This window comes from Loxodonta africana, chromosome 7, assembly GCF_030014295.1.
Source record: "Loxodonta africana isolate mLoxAfr1 chromosome 7, mLoxAfr1.hap2, whole genome shotgun sequence".
Taxonomy (NCBI): Eukaryota; Metazoa; Chordata; class Mammalia; order Proboscidea; family Elephantidae; genus Loxodonta; species Loxodonta africana.
Genome location: NC_087348.1, coordinates 94061422 through 94078940, shown reverse-complemented (window position 1 = coordinate 94078940; position 17519 = coordinate 94061422). Strand labels below are relative to the sequence as shown.

The following is a 17519-nucleotide window of genomic DNA, read 5'->3' as shown; positions in this document are numbered from 1 at the left end:
CCTTTAGGTCCTCACTCTGCCTTGCTCCCTGGAGATGCTGGGGTGGGGGGGGGAGTTGTTGCAGCTGGAGGTAGAACAGCCGCTGGAGCAGCAGGTGCTACTCAGAGTACCAGCCTGTGGGGAAAGGGCTCACTTTGCTTTCAGCAGTAGCTTACATTGTGAGAATCAGTCCACTGAACGGGCTGGGAGGTAGCCAGGATTTGGGTTTGTCTCCATGGAAGATAGCTCTGTCCACTCCAGAAAAGATCAGCTCCAATAGTAGACACAAGGTTTGGCCCAATCCAGTTCTTCAGGCCCTGAAACATACCAGCTACTGTCTAAAACCTCTTATATCTTATCTGAACTCAAAGAATAAAAGACATTCCCACTCCCCCATCTCCTATCCCCAGCCCAGATGGGTATATTTATGGGGGAACTCCTCCAGGGCTGGTTGGACAGGGCCACAGCTGATTAGACCTTTTTCCAGTATTGGTCAGTGTCTGGGATTCCAGCCACAATTTCTGATTCGATTCTGCAGTGATCCTGTCCTCTGAGGATTTTAAAGAAGCCGTTGTCATCCCAGTCAGTGTTCCAGGAGTTGGCAGCCAGCCAGTAGGGGGTGCCATTCTCCACTCCTCAGCCCAGGATGCCGATGGCATGGCCTCCCACCTCTTCTCCAGTCACATGCTGGTACAGTCCAGACTTGTACGCCAGAAGTCTGTATACACAGAAAAGGCGCCCTCTACTGGGCCATTTTTGTAGATTTCAGCCATGATCTCAGAAGAAGAGACACCGTGGGAACTATATCCGTAGTGCTTGTTTTCTTTGTAGGATGGGGAATAGCCAGGTGCGCAGGGCTTGCTGCATTCGGGAGTCTCTCCTCCTTCTCCCTTGCATGGGGGGCCGGGAGCCATTGATGTGGTACTCACATGGAGGGATGGAGTAGGGTCTGCAGCTTACATGGGAGTCATAGAGGCCACCGGAAACCAGGCCTTCCCTGGTCCAGAAGCTCCGAGCTCCAGCGGGAAAGCCCCCACTGCAGCCGCCCCCACACTCCGTGCGACAGCAGGTGAGCAAGGCCTCCACAGACACTTCCACATTGCTATTCCCATTGGTGTGAATGCAGACCCGGTCAGAAATGGCCTCCACAGCCCCAAATGCCCAGCAAGAGCCACAGGAACCCTGGTCTCTGATCTCTTTGAAGGTTGCACATTTTGACCAGTTTTCCCGAGCGTGAAAAGTTTTCAGGCAGATCAATTTCCTCAGCAAAAAAAACTCTCTGGGGCAGCTTGGGTCCATTCAGTAGGGTCCCACACAGCCTCTTCACATAGCTCACACCCACGTTGTGGAAGTTGTGTCCAGTCTGCCATGTAGTATATGTTTGTTGACATGGTTGAAGAGCTCATCTGATAGGGGCTTGAAATACAGCCTGCTGTGGGTGTTGGTCAGCACCACCAGGCAGCAGAGGGTAGCCAAGAGCTGCCACGTTTTGGAAGCTGGATCTTGGATTTACTGAATTCTACCACTGAGAGCCCAAGCCTGCAGCTGCTCGGTGTGCTCTGTCCAGGTCCCGATGCTGCCGCCATCGCCGCTGTGCCTCAGTTTTCTCATCAGCAAAATGGGGATAATAATTCAACATATAGTTACTGTGTGTCTAATATGTGCCAAGCAGAGTTCTGATGTTATGGATTGAATTGTGGCCCCCCCGCCAAAAATATGTTGGAATCCTAACCCCTATACCTGTGGATATAATCCCATTTGGAAATAGGGTCTTCTTTGTTATGTTAATGAGGCCATATTAGTGTAGAGTGTATCTTAAACCTAATTACTTTTTTTAATTATAAAAAATTTTATTGTGCTTTAAGTGAAAGTTTACAAATCAAGTCAGTCGCTCATACAAAAATCTATATTCCCCTTGCCATATACTCCTAGTTGCTCTCCCCCTAATGAGACAGTACACTGCTTCTCCCCACCCCGTATTTCTGTGTGCATTCAGCCAGCTTCTAACCCCCTCTGCCCTCCCATCTCCCCTCCAGACAGGAGCTGCCAACATAGTCTCATGTGTCTACTTGAGCCAAGAAGCTCACTCCTCACCAGTATCATTTTCTATCTTTCAGTCCAGTCCAGTCCCTGTTTGAAGAGTTGGCTTTGGGGACGGTTCCAGTCCTGGGCTAATGGAAGGTCTGGGGACCATGACCTCAGGGTTCCTTCTAGTCTCAGTCAGACCATTAAGTCTGGTCTAAGCCTAATCACTTTTGAGATATAAAAAGAGCAGATTAGGCACAGAGACAAGAAGTACAAATGGGGTGGGGGGGGGGGATTGATGCTGTGTGAACTGGAGATTGCCAGGGAACTGGGGAACGCTGGGGCTAAAGAAGCTGAGATAAGACAAGATCTTCCCCCAGAGCCTAGATAGAGAGAGAGTTTTCCCGTATAGATGGTGCCCTGAATTTGGACTTTCAGCCTCCTAAACTGTAAGAAAATAAATTTCTGTTCTTTAAGCTGCCCACTTGTGGTGTTTCTGTTATAGCAGCACTAGAAAACTAAGACACTTGTGGACCCAGCAATGAACAAGACAGGGAAGGCCTGTCCTATCTCATAAGAGTGTGAGGGTGAACTGAGTGTAAATGCGGGCAAACACCCAGAGCAGTGCCAAAAACGTAATAGGCACTATGTGTTTCCTATCATTATTGTCCTGTAAGTTGTGAAAGGCTCTATGGATGTGATCTATTTGTACTTTATGTTTGGGGAAGCTTCTTGGCTATAGTAGGAAAAATTCTAGGTCTACAGGGTAGGAACCTATCCTGAGTCATCATCTGGCAGGTGTATTGCCTGTTACTCTGTTCCCTGACCGAAGCCAGTTCACAGGCTCGGAGCCCCCTTGATGAGAATCTTTCTCCAAAGAAACCCGTGGCCATTTATCAGGGTGACTATCCTCTGGGGAAAGGAAACTACTACCCAGACCATCCAGGAGGTTACTAGACACGGGCTCTGTCACTAATTCCTGAAAACCAAAACCCTGAAATCCCCTGATAAAGAGTAGGAACTTAGGCACCCTTCGGCCAACGATTAGACAGGCCCATAAAACAAAACGGGCACACCAGCTCTGGTGCAAGGACTAGAAGGCAGGAGGGGACAGGAAAGCTGGTAATAGGGAACCCAAGGTTGAGAAGGGGGAGTGTTGACATGTCATTGGGTTGGTAACCAATGTCATAAAATGATATGTGTACTAACTGTTTAATGAGAAACTAGTTTGTTCTGTAAACCTTCATCTAAAGTACAATAAAAATAAATACATAAATAAAGAGGTCTTTTGCAACAGAAAAAAAAAAAGAGTTGGGGCTTATGAAGGTCAGTTAATATATGTAGTAATGGACTAATAGAGGGCCAGTGGGATCGCAGATCCATCCTGTGGTTATTTCCCCATTTCCAGAATGAATGACAGTGATAGACATGCTCAGCAACTGGCAGAATCCCCTCATTGGTTCCCCGACCTGTAGATTGAAGGCTGTTATGGTAGAAAGTGTCAGATGGAAGCCCTGAAACTGTTCCCCACCTACCTTTCCCTTTCCCCAAGAGTACACCAAGAGCCATACCATATCCCTCAGGAAATAGCAGAAATTTATGCCTGTATCAAAGACATGAGAGATGCAGGGTAGTAATTCCTATTACTTGTATGTTTGACTGTTGCAAGAGCCAGATGGGTCCTGGAGAATAGCAATAGATTAGCACAAACTTAATCAGAGGGTGATGCCAAGTGGGGCTGCTATTCCAGGTATCTTTACTGGAACAAATCAACACAGCCCCTGACAAATGGTATGCAGCCATGGGCCTGGCAAATGCTTTATTTTCTATTCCTATTTTTTTGTGATCAGCAAGGAAAATCAAAAGTGGTTTTCAGGACTACAGTATGCCTTTACTGTTTTGACCCCAGAGCTAGCTATGTCAACTCTCCAGTTCTCTGTCATAATAGAGCACAAAACAAACAAACAAAAAAGCTGGTTGCCGTCAAGCCAATTCCAACTCATAGTGGCTCTATAGGACAGAGTAAAACTGCCCCATAGGGTTTCCAAGGCTGTAAATCTTTATAGAAGCAGACTGCCACACCTTTGTCCTGCGGAGCAGCTGGTAGGTTCGAACCGCCAACCTTTCAGTTAGCAGCTGAGCACTTAACCATTGTGCCACCAAAGCAAACAAACAAAAACCCATTGCCATCGAGTTGATTCTGACTCATAGAGACCCTATAGGACAGAGTAGAACTTCCCCATAGGATTCCAAGGAGTAGCTGGTGGATTTGAACTGCCGACCTTTTGGTTAGCAGCTGAGCTCTTAACCACTGTGCCATCAAGGCTCCACTGTGTGACCAGGTCTTCTCATAATATACTACAAAGGGACCTTGAATCAGTTTGATCTCCCATAGAACATCATGCTGGTCCATTGTAACGATGTCATTTTGTTAATTGGACCTGGTGAGCAAGAAGTAGCCAGCATCCTAGATGCCTTAATAATCCATGCCAGAGAGTGGGCAACACATGTTGGACAAATTCAGGAGGATGTCACATGGAAGTTTCTAGGGGTTCAGTTGGCCTAGGGCCATGTTGGGATATGCCTTATAAAGCAAGAGACAAATTGTAGCACCTTCCACCACCCATCACATAGAAAGGAGCATAGTGCCTGGTGGGCAGGTGTAGATGTTGGAGGTAACGTACACAACATTTAGGTGTGTTGTCCTGACCCATTTATCAGGTAGCCCATAAAGTTGGAGGTTTTGAGTAGAGCCAAGAGCAAGAAAGAGCTCCGCAGCAGATTTATGCTGCAATGCGAGCTGCCCTGCCACCTGAGTCTTACGATCCGGCAGAGGCAATAGTATCTGCAGCCAGCAGAGTTGCTACATGGAGCTTCTTACAGGTTCCAATACGAGAATCACAATGAAGACCCCTAGGATTTTGGCATAAACCCATATTCTTTTCTGTGGGCAACTTTTGTCCATTTGAAAAGCAGCTTCTGACTTGTTCTTGGTCCTGACAGAAATTTTTTTTTTTTTTTATTGAACTTGAGATGAAGGTTTACAGAACAAACTAGTTCCTCATCAAACATTTACTACACATATTGTTGTATGGCGTTGGTTAACAACCCCACGACATGTCAACACTCTCCTTTCTCAACCCTGGGTTCCCTATTATCAACTTTTCCTGTTCCCTCTTGCCTTCCAGTCCCTGCCCCAAGGCTGGTGTGCCCCTTTAGTCTTGTTTTGTTCCATGGACCTGTTCCCTGACAGAAATTTAATGCTTGACCGTGGAATACCGAGTAACAGTGCTACCAGAATTGACAATATGAACTGGGTGTTCTCTGGCCCACTGAACCATAAGATTAGACTTGCACAGCAGCATTCCTTAATAAAATGCAAGTGGCATATATGAGACCAAATGATTCAGACTCCCCTGGTACCTACCCTTATTTTTCGCCACTTCTCCCTCAACCTGTACCCATGACTTCATGGGAAGTTTCTTACAGCCAGTCAGGGGAGGAGGACAAAGTGTGGGCCTGGTTCATGGGTGGATATGCATGGTCTGCTGGTACTAGGGAGAAGTGGATGGCAGCGGCATCTCAACCTGCTTGCAGATAAGGAAGCTGAAGCTCAGAGAGGCAAAGTGGCTCATGCAAGGCCACTCAGAGATGAGTTATGGGTTGGAGACTTAACAAAGGCCTGAAGACCCCAGAGTTTCCTTCTGGTCGCAGCACCAACATGGGTTTACCAGGTATTACATAATAATCAATAGCTCCTTCCATCCAAAAAAATGTCCCTAGTGATTGTTTATGGCCCCAAGTGTCCAAGAGGAACCTTCATTCTTGCAATGGATTGCATTATGTCCCCCAAAAGGATATGTTGAAGTCCTATCTCCCAGCACCTGTGAATGTTACCTTGTTGGGAAAAAGTGCCCTTGATGATATTAGCAATTAACATGATGTCATATCATAATATGGTGGGTCCTACTCCCATCTGAGTGGTGTTCTTATAAAAGAGAAGGGACCCAGAGACACACAGAGGAGAGCTGTGTGCAGATGGACCTACAGGCCAAGGAATGCCTGGGGCTGCCATAAGCCAGGAGAGACAAGAAAAGATCTTCTCGTAGAGACTTCAAAGAGAACATGGCTTGCCGACATCCTGAATTTGAACTACTAGCCTCCACAACTGGGAGACAATAAATTTCTGGGTGTTCAGAGTCACCTATTTTGTAGTACTTATGGCAACTCGAGGCTTGAATTTTTTCTTCACGTCTTTCAGCTTGAGAAACGCCAAACATGTTCTTCCCTTTTGGTTTTCCATCTCCAGCTCTTTGCACATGTCATTATAATACTTTGTCTTCTCAAGAGGCCCTTTGAAATCTTCTGTTCAGTTCTTTTACTTCCTCAGTTCTTCCTTTTGCTTTAGCAGCTCGATGCTCAAGAGCAGGTTGCAGAGTCTTCTCTGACATCCATCTTGGTCTTTTCTTTCTGTCCTGTCTTTTCAGTGACCTCTTGCTTTATGTATGATGTCCTTGATGTCATTCCACAACTTGTCTGGTCTTCGGTCACTAGTGTTAAATGCATCAAATCTATTCTTCAGATGGTCTGTAAATTCAGGTGGGATATACTCAAGGTCATATTTTGGCTCTCGTGGACTTGCTCTGATTTTCTTCAGTTTCAGCTTGAACTTGCATATGAGCAATTGATGGTCTGTTCCACAGTCGGCCCTGGCCTTGTTCTGACTGATGATATTGAGCTTTTCCATCGTCTCTTTCCACAGATGTAGTCAATTAGATTTCTGTGTGTTCCATCTGGTAAGTGAAGGATTCCATGGGGAAAATATTAAATGACGCAGGAAGCATCAAAAGAAGATGGAAGGAGTACACAGAGTCATTATACCAAAAAGAATTAGTCAATATTCAACCGTTTCGAGAGGTGGCATATGATCAGGAACCCATGGTACTGAAGGAAGAAGTCCAAGCTGCTCTGAAGGCATTGGTGAAAAACAAGGCTCCAGGAATTGATGGTATATCAATTGAGATGTTTCAACAAACAGATGCAGCACTGGAGGTGTTCACTCGTCTATGCCAAGAAATATGGAAGACAGCTTCCTGGCCAACTGACTGGAAGAGATCCGTATTTATTCCTATTCCCAAGAAAGGTGATCCAACCGAATGTGGAAATTATAGAACAATATCATTAATATCACACGCAAGCAAAATTTTGCTGAAGATCATTCAAAAAACAGCTGCAACGTATCGACAGGGAACTGCCAGAAATTCAGGCCAGTTTCAGAAGAGGACGTGGAACCAGGGATATCATTGCTGATGTCAGATGGATCCTCGCTGAAAGTAGAGAATACCAGAAGGATGTTTACCTGTGTTTTATTAACTGCATATGCAAAGGCATTCGACTGTGTGGATCATAACAAACTATGGATAAAACTGGGAAGAATGGGAATTCCAGAACACTTAATTGTGCTCATGAGGAACCTTTACATAGCTCAAGAGGCAGTTGTTCAGACAGAACAAGGGGATACTGATTGGTTTAAAGTCAGGAAAGGTGTGCGTCAGGGTTGTATTCTTTCACCATACCTATTTAATCTGTATGCTGAACAAATAATCCGAGAAGCTGGACTATATGAAGAAGAACGGGGCATCAGGACTGGAGGAAGACTCATTAACAACCTGCGTTATGCAGATGACACAGCCTTGCTTGCTGAAAGCGAAGAGGACTTGAAGCACTTACTAATGAAGATCAAAGACCACAGCCTTCAGTATGGATTACACCTCAACATAAAGAAAACAAAAATCCTGACAACTGGACCAATGAGCAACGTCATGATAAATGGAGAAAAGATTGAAGTTGTCAAGGATTTCATTTTACTTGGATCCACAATCAACAGCCATGGAAGCAGCAGTCAAGAAATCAAAAGACACATTGCATTGGGTAAATCTGCTGCAAAGGACCTCTTCAAAGTGTTGAAGAGCAAAGATGTCACCCTGAAGACTAAGGTGCGCGTGACCCAAGCCATGGTATTTTCAATCGCATCATATGCATGTGAAAGCTGGACGATGAATAAGGAAGACCGAAGAAGAATTGATGCCTTTGAATTGTGGTGTTGGTGAAGAATATTAAATACACCACGGACTGCCAAAGGAACAAACAAATCTGTCTTGGAAGAAGTGTGGCCAGAATGCTCCTTAGAGGCAAGGATGGCGAGACTGCATCTTACATACTTTGGACATGTTGTCAGGAGGAATCAGTCCCTGGAGAAGGACGTCATGCTTGGCAGAGTACAGGGTCAGCGGAAAAGAGGAAGACCCTCAGCAAGATGGATTGACACAGTGGCTGCAACAATGGGCTCAAGCATAACAACGATTGTAAGGATGGTGCAGGACCGGGCAGTGTTTCGTTCTGTTGTGCGTAGGGTCGCTATGAGTCGGAACTGACTTGACGGCACCTAACAACAACAACGTATTATGGCAGTCTTAGGAAACTCATGTAATCTCTCGGAACAGATCAATATCTACCCCAAGATGGAAGATAGAAAATCCCCATTCTATTCTCAAAGAGTCAGTGTGGTGTGGTGAGCACAAGCTTGGACCTACAGTCAGCTCTGCTCCTAACTAGCTCTGTGCCCTTGGTCAAATTGCCTAACCTCTCTGGGCCATAGTTTTCTTAACTGTAAAGAGGGAATGGTAATACCGGTCTCAGTGAATGGTATGAGTAGTGCCCAACCTACTGTTTGGCACATAATGGATGCTAAGTAAAGCTGGCTTCTTTACTGCTTGCCCACCCTTCCTTTCTCCTGGGAGCCTCAGCTGGGTCTGGAGCTGTCCCAAGTGCTGAAGACATTCTCTCCCTCCTACCCCCCCCCGCCCCCATCTCTCTCCCTCCATCCCTCCTCCCTTCTTCCTTTCTACATGGCTCTCCGGAGCCCTGGAGTCTGAGCAAATCTAATTTTCCAAGTGGCTTCTTCAGTCCTCTGAAGGGGACAGGAAGGGAACAAGCCATATATGAGGCACTGTCCAGGCAGGCATCTTGGAAGCTGACAAGCAGCAGGAGTGGTGACTGTGCAGGCTGTGGTGGGAATGGAGAAGGGAGCAGACCAGAGTCTGCCTGGAGAGCTTGGCATCTGAAGACCCTGGTACAGCAACCTTAGGATCCACAAAGAGGCCGTGAACTGACCTCCAACCACACAGCATGGCAGGTGGGTCTGCAGGGGCTGCCCTGACGGAAGGTTAACAATGACCAAGTTGGGGGCCAGGAGGGTGACTCTGGGCTGCAGGGGCTTAATGGGCCCTGGGTCTTACAGGAGCCCCCCACTCCCCTTCCTGGGTTCCTATCACCTTCTCTTCTTTGGTCTTTCATCTTGTTAATGCAGCTGAAGGCATCTTTTTTGGGTTATAACACTATGGAGTTGACTAATTTGAGTTGAGCAACCTGTGGCCAACTCTTGGGGTACATAGAACATCAGTGCTGAAGAATCCTTGGAGATCTAAACCAAGCCTTCCCTATACAGATGGGAAAACCAGGGCACTGAAAGGAATGTGGACTCTATTCCACAAACTAGCCACAGAGCTGAGGCTAAAAGCCAGTGCCTGCCCTGCCCAAGGCTGGCCCTACTCAGGGCTGAGCCCTCTGTGAGCCCAGCAGACCACCAGCTACAGAATTCCTTGGGCACAGAGCATGGCCAGCAGGACTGTAGGGCCAAGGGAGCCTGCTGTAGTTTTGTGGATTGAGGGAGGCCCACACCCCTTTCTGTGCCTCAGTTTCCCCACCTGTACAAGGAGGTCTTGGTTTAGATGTTTAGATTTTCAAGGATTCTTCAGCTCTGTTGTTCTAAGTATCAATAAAAAGAGGTGCTTTTTGTCTCTGGCTGAAAGACAGGAAACTGAGCTCTGGTCCCAACTTGGCCCTGATTTTTGACCTTGGGCAAGTCGCTGTCCTGCCCAGTGCCACAGTTTTCTCTGAAAAAAGGGGTAAAAAGTTTCTTTGGAACTCTGGGAGGACTAGGCAAAGCAGCAGATCACATTGTTTTGGAGAGCAGAAATTGAAGGGGGAGTGGCTGTCCTTGTTATGATCAGTAACATAAGATTATGTCCCCAACTGGAAATAACTCTCTGTGAGCCCGAGCTCTCTCTGCTGTTCTGAGGGATTCATCTCAAGGAGCAGGGATGTGCCTCCTCCCAGCTGCTAGGAGACCACTCAGAGCATCACAACAGAAGAGAAGGGACAGTCCAGAGGGCCCCTTAGAGGCTGGCAGAGAAGCACCCCTCCCAAGTCCCGAGCCCTGGGCTGGGAGAACTGTGGCAGCCTGGGCCTGCTGGGGCCCAGAGTTGGCCAATCCTACAAACTGGCTTCTTTACAGATGGGGAGGCTGAGGCCTGGAGTGGGCCAGGGGCAGGACTAGGGGCTGAAACTCTGGGCTCCCAAGCCACTCCTGGCTCTCTTTCCACTGCAGTAGAGCCACCTTCCCTCAAAGATCCAAAGATGATGATCATGATAACAGTAACTATTCCATTTAACAAGTACCTACCCTGTTCTTGATCCCTATGGTAGACACTACACGTTTTAGTCTTCACAGTGATTCTAAAAAAACCCAGATGCCATTGAGTTAATTCCAGGTCATAGAGATCCCATGAGTGCAAGAGTAGAACTGAGCTCTATAGTGTTTTTAGTAGCTTATATTGCAGAAGGACATCACTAAGCCTTTCTTCCAAGACACCTCTGGGTGGACTCAAACCTCCAATCTTTTAATTAACAACAGACTCTATGAGGTAGCTATTCTCATCTCCATCTTACAGATGAGGAAACTAAGACTCAGAGAAGTTAAGTGTCTTGCCCAAGGTTAGTGCCTTTGTTGGGTCCTGTTGAGTCGATTTTGACTCATAGCGACCCCATGTGACAGAGTAGAACTGCCCCATAGGGTTTTCTCGGCTGTAATCTTTATGGAAGCAGATCACCAGGCCTTTCTCGCATGGAGCTGCTGCGTGGGTTTGAACTGTCAACCTTTTGGTTAGCAGCTGAGGATTAGTGGTTGAGCCACCAGGGCCCCTCAGGGTTAATGGCTAGTAAGTGACAAAATCAGGATTTCTTCCTCAGGGTGATTCCAAGGCCCTTCTTATCCCTCTGCACTAAACATTATTTGTAATTTGTGACCCTACGCAGACAACCATTGTTGGCATTCCAGAGGGCATCCTCCTACTGTCCTGATCTACACTTCCCCCAAGGGCTGGTCCTAGTTGTGCTCCTCTGGAAAGCCCTCCCTGAGCCCTTCTCAGCCCATGGGGCCTCCCCACTCATCAGGTCCTTATGCCCACTGCCCACATTTGTGGTCACTCTTCTCTTGGCTGGGATCTGTCTCCCTACTAGCTTCCTTAAGTTTCTTAAGGGCTGAGACTGGATCTTATTCCTTCCTGGGGCATTGTCTTAGTCATCTAGTGCTGCTATAGCAGAAATATCACAAGTGGATGGCTTTAATAAAGAAAAATTTATTCTCTCACAGTCTAGGAGGCTAGAAGTCCGAATTCAGGGTGCCAGCTCCAGGGGAAAGCTTGCTCTCTCTGTGGGTTCTGGGAGAAGATCCTTGTCATCAATCTTCCCCTGTTCTAGGAGCTTCTCAGGACAGGGACCCTGGATCCAAAAGATATGCTCCCCTCCTGGTTCTTCATTCTTGGTGGTAGGAGGTCCCCATCTCTCTGTTTGCTTCTCTCTTTTATATATCAAAAGTAATTGACTCAGCATACAACCCAATCTTGTAGATTGAGTCTTGCCTCATTAGCATAACTGCCTCTAATCCTGCCTCATTAACATCATAGAGGTGGCGTTTACAACACACAGGAAAATCACATCAGATGACAAAATGGTAGATGATCACACAATAGTGGGAATCATGGCCTAGCCAGGTTGGCACACGTACTGGGGGGACATGATTCAGTACATAACAGGCACCCCACACTGGAAGGCTGCTGGCTGCATACATGGTGTAGGAAGAAAAATGACTGAGCCCTGTGGGTGGGGAGCAGGTAAAGGCAGGGACACAGGCAGAAGCCAAGCAAGAGCTTCAGAGCCTGAGGACCGGTGTCAATGTCCTGGAACAGCAGGGTGAAGTGGGAAATGCCACAGTCCGAATGTCCTGGTCAAGGTCATGTTAGGGAATGGGGGATGAGCTAAACACACTTGGGACAAATTCTATCTCTCTACCAATTTCATGATCATTTCCTCATCTGTACAATGTGAGTAGAAAGATTTTGTTACCTAAGCAGGGCTGTGAGAGGGATCAGAGATGGGACTATGCTTGTGCATTGTAAAGCCTCTGGTCCCAACTCCCCATGAGCACACACAACGGCTGAGTTACCCATACCTAGGAGTTTAAAGTTACTAGGGCCACTAGTCTGGCAGAATAAAGTGCTATGGATTGATGCTGGAGTTGAAGGGTAAGAGGCAGGGGACACTCTGTGGTAGGTGGGTGTCTGAACCCAGAGGAACACCAGGAGAACCTGACCCATCTTGGAGGATGAGTGAAGGGAGAAATAATAGCAGTAGGTTGACAAAGAAGAGGTTAGCTTAATTAGTAAAGAATGTCTGCTTTGAGCGTTGTGCTGTCTTAAAGAACAATCTGTATGGGATCAAACTGACAACAGCAACTCAAAAGATTAGACAGGAAGCTTAGGGAGCAGTAAGTGCATGTTAACGTTGGAAAAATAATTCAGAAAAGGAGGGTGAGAATGGCTGCACAACTTGAAGAATGTAATCAATGTCACCGAACTGTACATGTAGAAATTGAGTTGGTGTCTTGCTGTGTATATTTTCGATAACAAAAATAAATAAAATGAATTACAAAAAAATAGCAATGGGTTGGAAGAGGTAGGATTTATTGAACACCTAAGTATGAGATGCTGTGCTGAATACCACACATTATGTCATGTAATCACCACAATAACTCTATAAAGTAGGTTTTATTCACATTTTATGGAGAAAAATGAGGCTCAGAAAGCTTCAGAGATTGCTCCAGGGCCCCATAGACAGGAAGTGGGAAGCAGGGTCCGGCCAGCTCTGACTCTGTCGCCCGTGTACTTAGTGGTTACGCTTTTGCTTGGGCATCTCGAGGTTGTAAACTGGTTCTGGGGACAATGTCATGTCCCCAAACCTGGGGGTCCTTGGTGATCACGGGCTCAAATGCCTTGTTTACAATGAGGAGATTGGGGCTCTGGGAGAGGGTATATGTCTCAAAATCACAAAGTAAGTGCTGGTGGAAAATGCTAGAAATCAAACCTTGTCTTTACCTCCCTTTTTCCAGGACTGCAGCGGGGGTTGTACCCTGAAGTTTGGTGCTGGATGCAGCCACACGGGAAGGCCTTCCCGCCCTGCCAGGGTCCATGGGGATTAACCCTCAGTCTACCAAGGAAAGCCCCTTTCCTTCCACTTTTCTCTGTGGTGCTTTGGGGTAACCTCCTGTGGGCTGGCTTCCTTCCCCATCTGGCCTGGGGGGGCAGAGACCTTCACCCTGGGAGTACTGGGACCCTGGGACTGTGACCCCATCTTTGCCCAGGCCCTCCCCAACGTGGCTGCCCAGCTGTCCGTGGACCAAGCCAACCAGGACCCCTCACTGTTGCTGGGCTCACGGCTGGATTCTGTGATTCTCCCCACGGGCTGTGACACACCTCAGGCCCTGGCCACGTTCCTGGCCCACAAGGACAGTGTCGCTGCTTTTGTGGGTCCTGTCAATCCTGGTTTCTGCCCAGCAGCAGCCTTGCTGGCCCAAGGCTGGGGCAAGACCCTCTTCTCCTGAGTGTGTGAGGCCCCCGAAGGATGAGGTAAACTGGTGCCCACCTTGCCTTCGGGTGCCCAGGTGCTGCTGTCCATCCTGAGACACTTTGGCTGGGCCGGCATGGCCATTGTGTCCTAACACCAGGACTTCTGGGTGGCCACAGCCTGACAGGTGGCCACGACTTTCGGGACACACGGGCTGCCTGTAGGGCTAGTGACTTCTTCGGGACCCGGGGGAACAGGGGGCCACAGAGGTCCTGAAGCAGCTCTGCAGTGTGGATGGCCTGAAAAGTAAGTGTCTGTGGGTACTTTCCTGTTGTGGGCAGCCTGGGCTGCTTCTGATGGGGAACTTCCTCTGCATCAGACACTGGGCTGGGCACTTGGCAACGAGACTGCATTTAACCTCACAACAGCCTTGTGAGCATAACTGCTGAGGCCCCTTTTTACAGCTCAGAGAAGGTAAGTAACTTGCCCAAGTCACACAGCTTCCAAAGAACTCTAACTTAAATGTGGATGGAAGAGTGGGAGCAAAGGTCATTCTTGGTTCTCGCCTGGGAAAATAAAGGAGATGAGACTGGAGCAGGGCCTGGGCCCCAGGAAGGGAGGGAGTTAGAGCCACTTGTAGCTTATTGGAACTGGAGTCATAGCCTTGATTGATTTGTTGAGCGATTGATTTCTGCATTTATCCGGCACTTGTCTGGTCTGGGTCACGGTGGTAGACAGGAGAGAGGAGGTGGCTGGCCTCCAGGAGGTGACTGTGTGATAGGGAGACGGTCAGGTCAGCAGGTGGTTCTGACAGAGAGGTTAGGGCCATCCCAGGAAGCAGAGGCCTGAGAACTACAGCAGGCTTATGGCCAGGCCCTGGGGCATCTGAGGAGGCTTCTTGGAGGAGCTGGCACTTGACCTGTCTTTAGGGAAGTAGTTGGCTAGGAAAGGCATGGTGGGGTGGGGTGTAGCCAACAGGTGCACCTGGAAGACAGAACACACCTTAGAGTTAATCTAGATTAAAGGTTTCAGACAGTGCCTTGTGGTCCATCTGGGTTAAGAAGTCAACTTAGTAAATCATGACTAGCATTATGAAAAAATCAAATGTCTTAGTTATCTAGTACAGCTATAACAGAAATCCAAGTGGATGGCTTGAGCAAACAGAAGTCTATTCCCTCACAGTTTAGGACACTAGAAGTCTGAATTCAGGGTGCCAGCTCCGGGGGAAGGCTTTCTGTCTGTCGGCTCTGGGGGGAAGTCCTTGCAATCTTCCCCTGGTCTAGGAGGTTTTCAGGGCAGGGACCCTGGGTCCAAAGTATGTGCTCTGCTCCTTGCTCTTCTTTCTTGGTGCTATGAGGTCTCTATCTCTCTACTTGCTTCTTTCATCTTTTGTAAGATAATAGGTGGTACAGGCCACACCCCAGAGAAACTCCCCTTGCATCAGATCAGCTGTGACCTGAGTAAGGGTGTTATATCCCACCGTAATCCTCTTTAACATAACCTAATCTTCTCTCATTAACCACAGGCAGAGATTAGGATTTACAACACTTAGGAAAATTACATCAGATCACAAAATGGAAGACAACCATGTAATACCAGGAATCATGGCCTAGCCAAGTTGACACATTTTTGAGGGACACGATTCAATCCATGACAAGAATGAAATATAATTGGACAGAGAAAAATAAAATTGAGTAGACTAGAATAAAATGGAATAGAGTCGGAATAGGAAGGATGCGTGCATTTGCAGGTAGTAAGGTAAGTAGAGAGGAGCCCTGGTGACACAGTGGTTGAGGGCTCAACTGCAAACCAAAAGGCTGGCAATTCAAACCCACAAGGCACTCCGCAGGAGAAAGATATGGCAGCCTGCTTCCATGAAAGTTATAGGCTTGGAAGCCCTATGGGGTCATCCTACTTTGCCCTATAGGGTTGCTATGAGTCGGAATCAGCGTGGTAGCAATGGGTAACGGTAAGTAGAAGTAGCCCCGGTAGTGTAACGGTTAAGTGATTGGCTGCTAACTGAACCGTTGGTGGCTCAAACCCATTTAGTGGCTCTGAGGGAGAAAGACCTAAAAATTTGCTCCTGAAAAAATTACAGCCTAAAAAACCCTATTGGGTAGTTCTACTCTGTCATATGGGGTCACCATGAATCAAAATCAGCTCGACGGCACCTAACAACAGCGAAGTATCGTTCTGTGAAACTTTCAGTTTTGTGAGTGTACTCAAGTTTTATACACTCAGTTTTGTGAGTATACCAAGGTAAAATGTATTTCTTACTGTGAGGCACCATTTAAAAGGGACTGAGACAAACCACCTTGTTATGTATTGGAGGGAATGGAGGCCAGGGCCTGTGAGGAAGAGCAGGGTGGGCAGCCTGCTGGGATCATGTGGACTCTGAGTTAGAGCCCAACAAGAGTGAGACCTGGCCCAGGTGTGCCTGCTGTGACCTTAGGGACCATGCCTCCTTCTCTGAGCCCCAGTTTTCCAGTAGGTGAAACCCACCTTGTAGAGTCATGAGGAGCAGGTGTATGTGATCGGGTGCTTTGTAAATACTTCCTTCAACCACGTGACCCTGAGCACTGCTCTGTGCAGACCTTGGCTGGGCTCTGAGGAAGTGGGGAGGAACGAGCTGGGCCCCAGTGGGGCAGGAGGCCTTGAGTCTGGTGGGGCAGACGGATCTGAAAACTGTCATGACAGCACACAGGACTGGGGAACCCCAAGGATGGGGTATCTGATCTGGTTGGAGAACTTCACAGAGAGGACCAGGTAATGCCACTCTAATGTGACACTGGAGCCCTGATGGTACAGTGGTAAGAGCTCAGGCTGCTAACCAAAAGGTTGGCAGTTTGAATCCACCAGTTGCTTCTTAGAAACCCTATGGGGCAGTTCTACTCTGTCCTGTAGGGTTGCTTTGAGTCGGAATCGACTCGACGGCTACGGGGTGTTTTTCGAATGTGACATTAGAGCTGGGCCTGAAAATGACAAGCTGACTGCAGATGGAGAGGAGGAGAAAGGAATTCCAGGTAGAGGGACCAGCTTGTGCAAAGGGATGAAGGTCACATGTTAAGGGAGCTAGGAGAATGATGAGCAGTTCAGTTCTGTGGGGATGGAGCCTGGTGGCAGCCAATGGGGGACACCTGACCAGACTCCTTCTCCATCCATGTTGTAGGGGATTGAGTTTCAGCCATGGTTCTGGCATTCAGGAGCCTGGAAGGCAGAGTAGGTGGAGTATCTACCTAGAGTTGGATTGCCAGAGTTCTACTCCCGGCCCCACCTCCTACTAGCTGTGTGACCTCAGGCAAGTCACTAAACCTCTCTGTGCAACACTTTCATCATCAATAGCATGGGGTGAATCCAAGCCCCTTGGGTGGTGCAGATGGTTAACATGCTCAGCTGCTAACTGAAAGGTTGGCGGTTCAAGTCCACCCAGAGGCAGCTGGAAAGAAAGGACAATGTACTTTTGAAAAATCAGCCACTGAAAATCCGACAGAGCACAGTTCTACTGTGACACACAGGGGGCCACCGTGAGTCGGAGTTGACTTGACGGCCACCGGTAAATCCAAGCCCCTAATTTGCAGGGCTGTGAAGATGAGATGAACTACTGCAGATAAAGGGCTTAGAACAGTGGCTTGCACACAGTGAACACTCAATCAGTGCCGGCTGTTCGAATTTATGTGGCTTCCTCCGCACAGCATGGCCCGCCAGGGGCTCAGCAGAGGCCAGGACTTCAGGCTCCGACTTCCATGTGATGGGGCATCCTCAGGCTCCAGCAA

The 17519-nt window shown here is 47.9% G+C and overlaps 1 protein-coding gene and 1 pseudogene across 1 annotated transcript in view; one reads left to right on the top strand and one right to left on the bottom strand.

The window, feature by feature from the left end:
* Positions 1-450: 450 nt before the first annotated feature.
* Positions 451-1565, bottom strand: LOC100656058 (cathepsin B-like; annotated as a pseudogene).
* Positions 1566-13329: 11764 nt separating this feature from the next.
* Positions 13330-17519, top strand: part of LOC100656347 (guanylate cyclase D-like) — a 41841-nt gene continuing 37651 nt past the window's right edge. Inside the window, 3 exon segments of the mRNA XM_064289516.1 lie at positions 13330-13479; positions 13481-13990; positions 13992-14052. Coding sequence (XP_064145586.1) covers positions 13330-13479; positions 13481-13990; positions 13992-14052 — 721 coding nt within the window.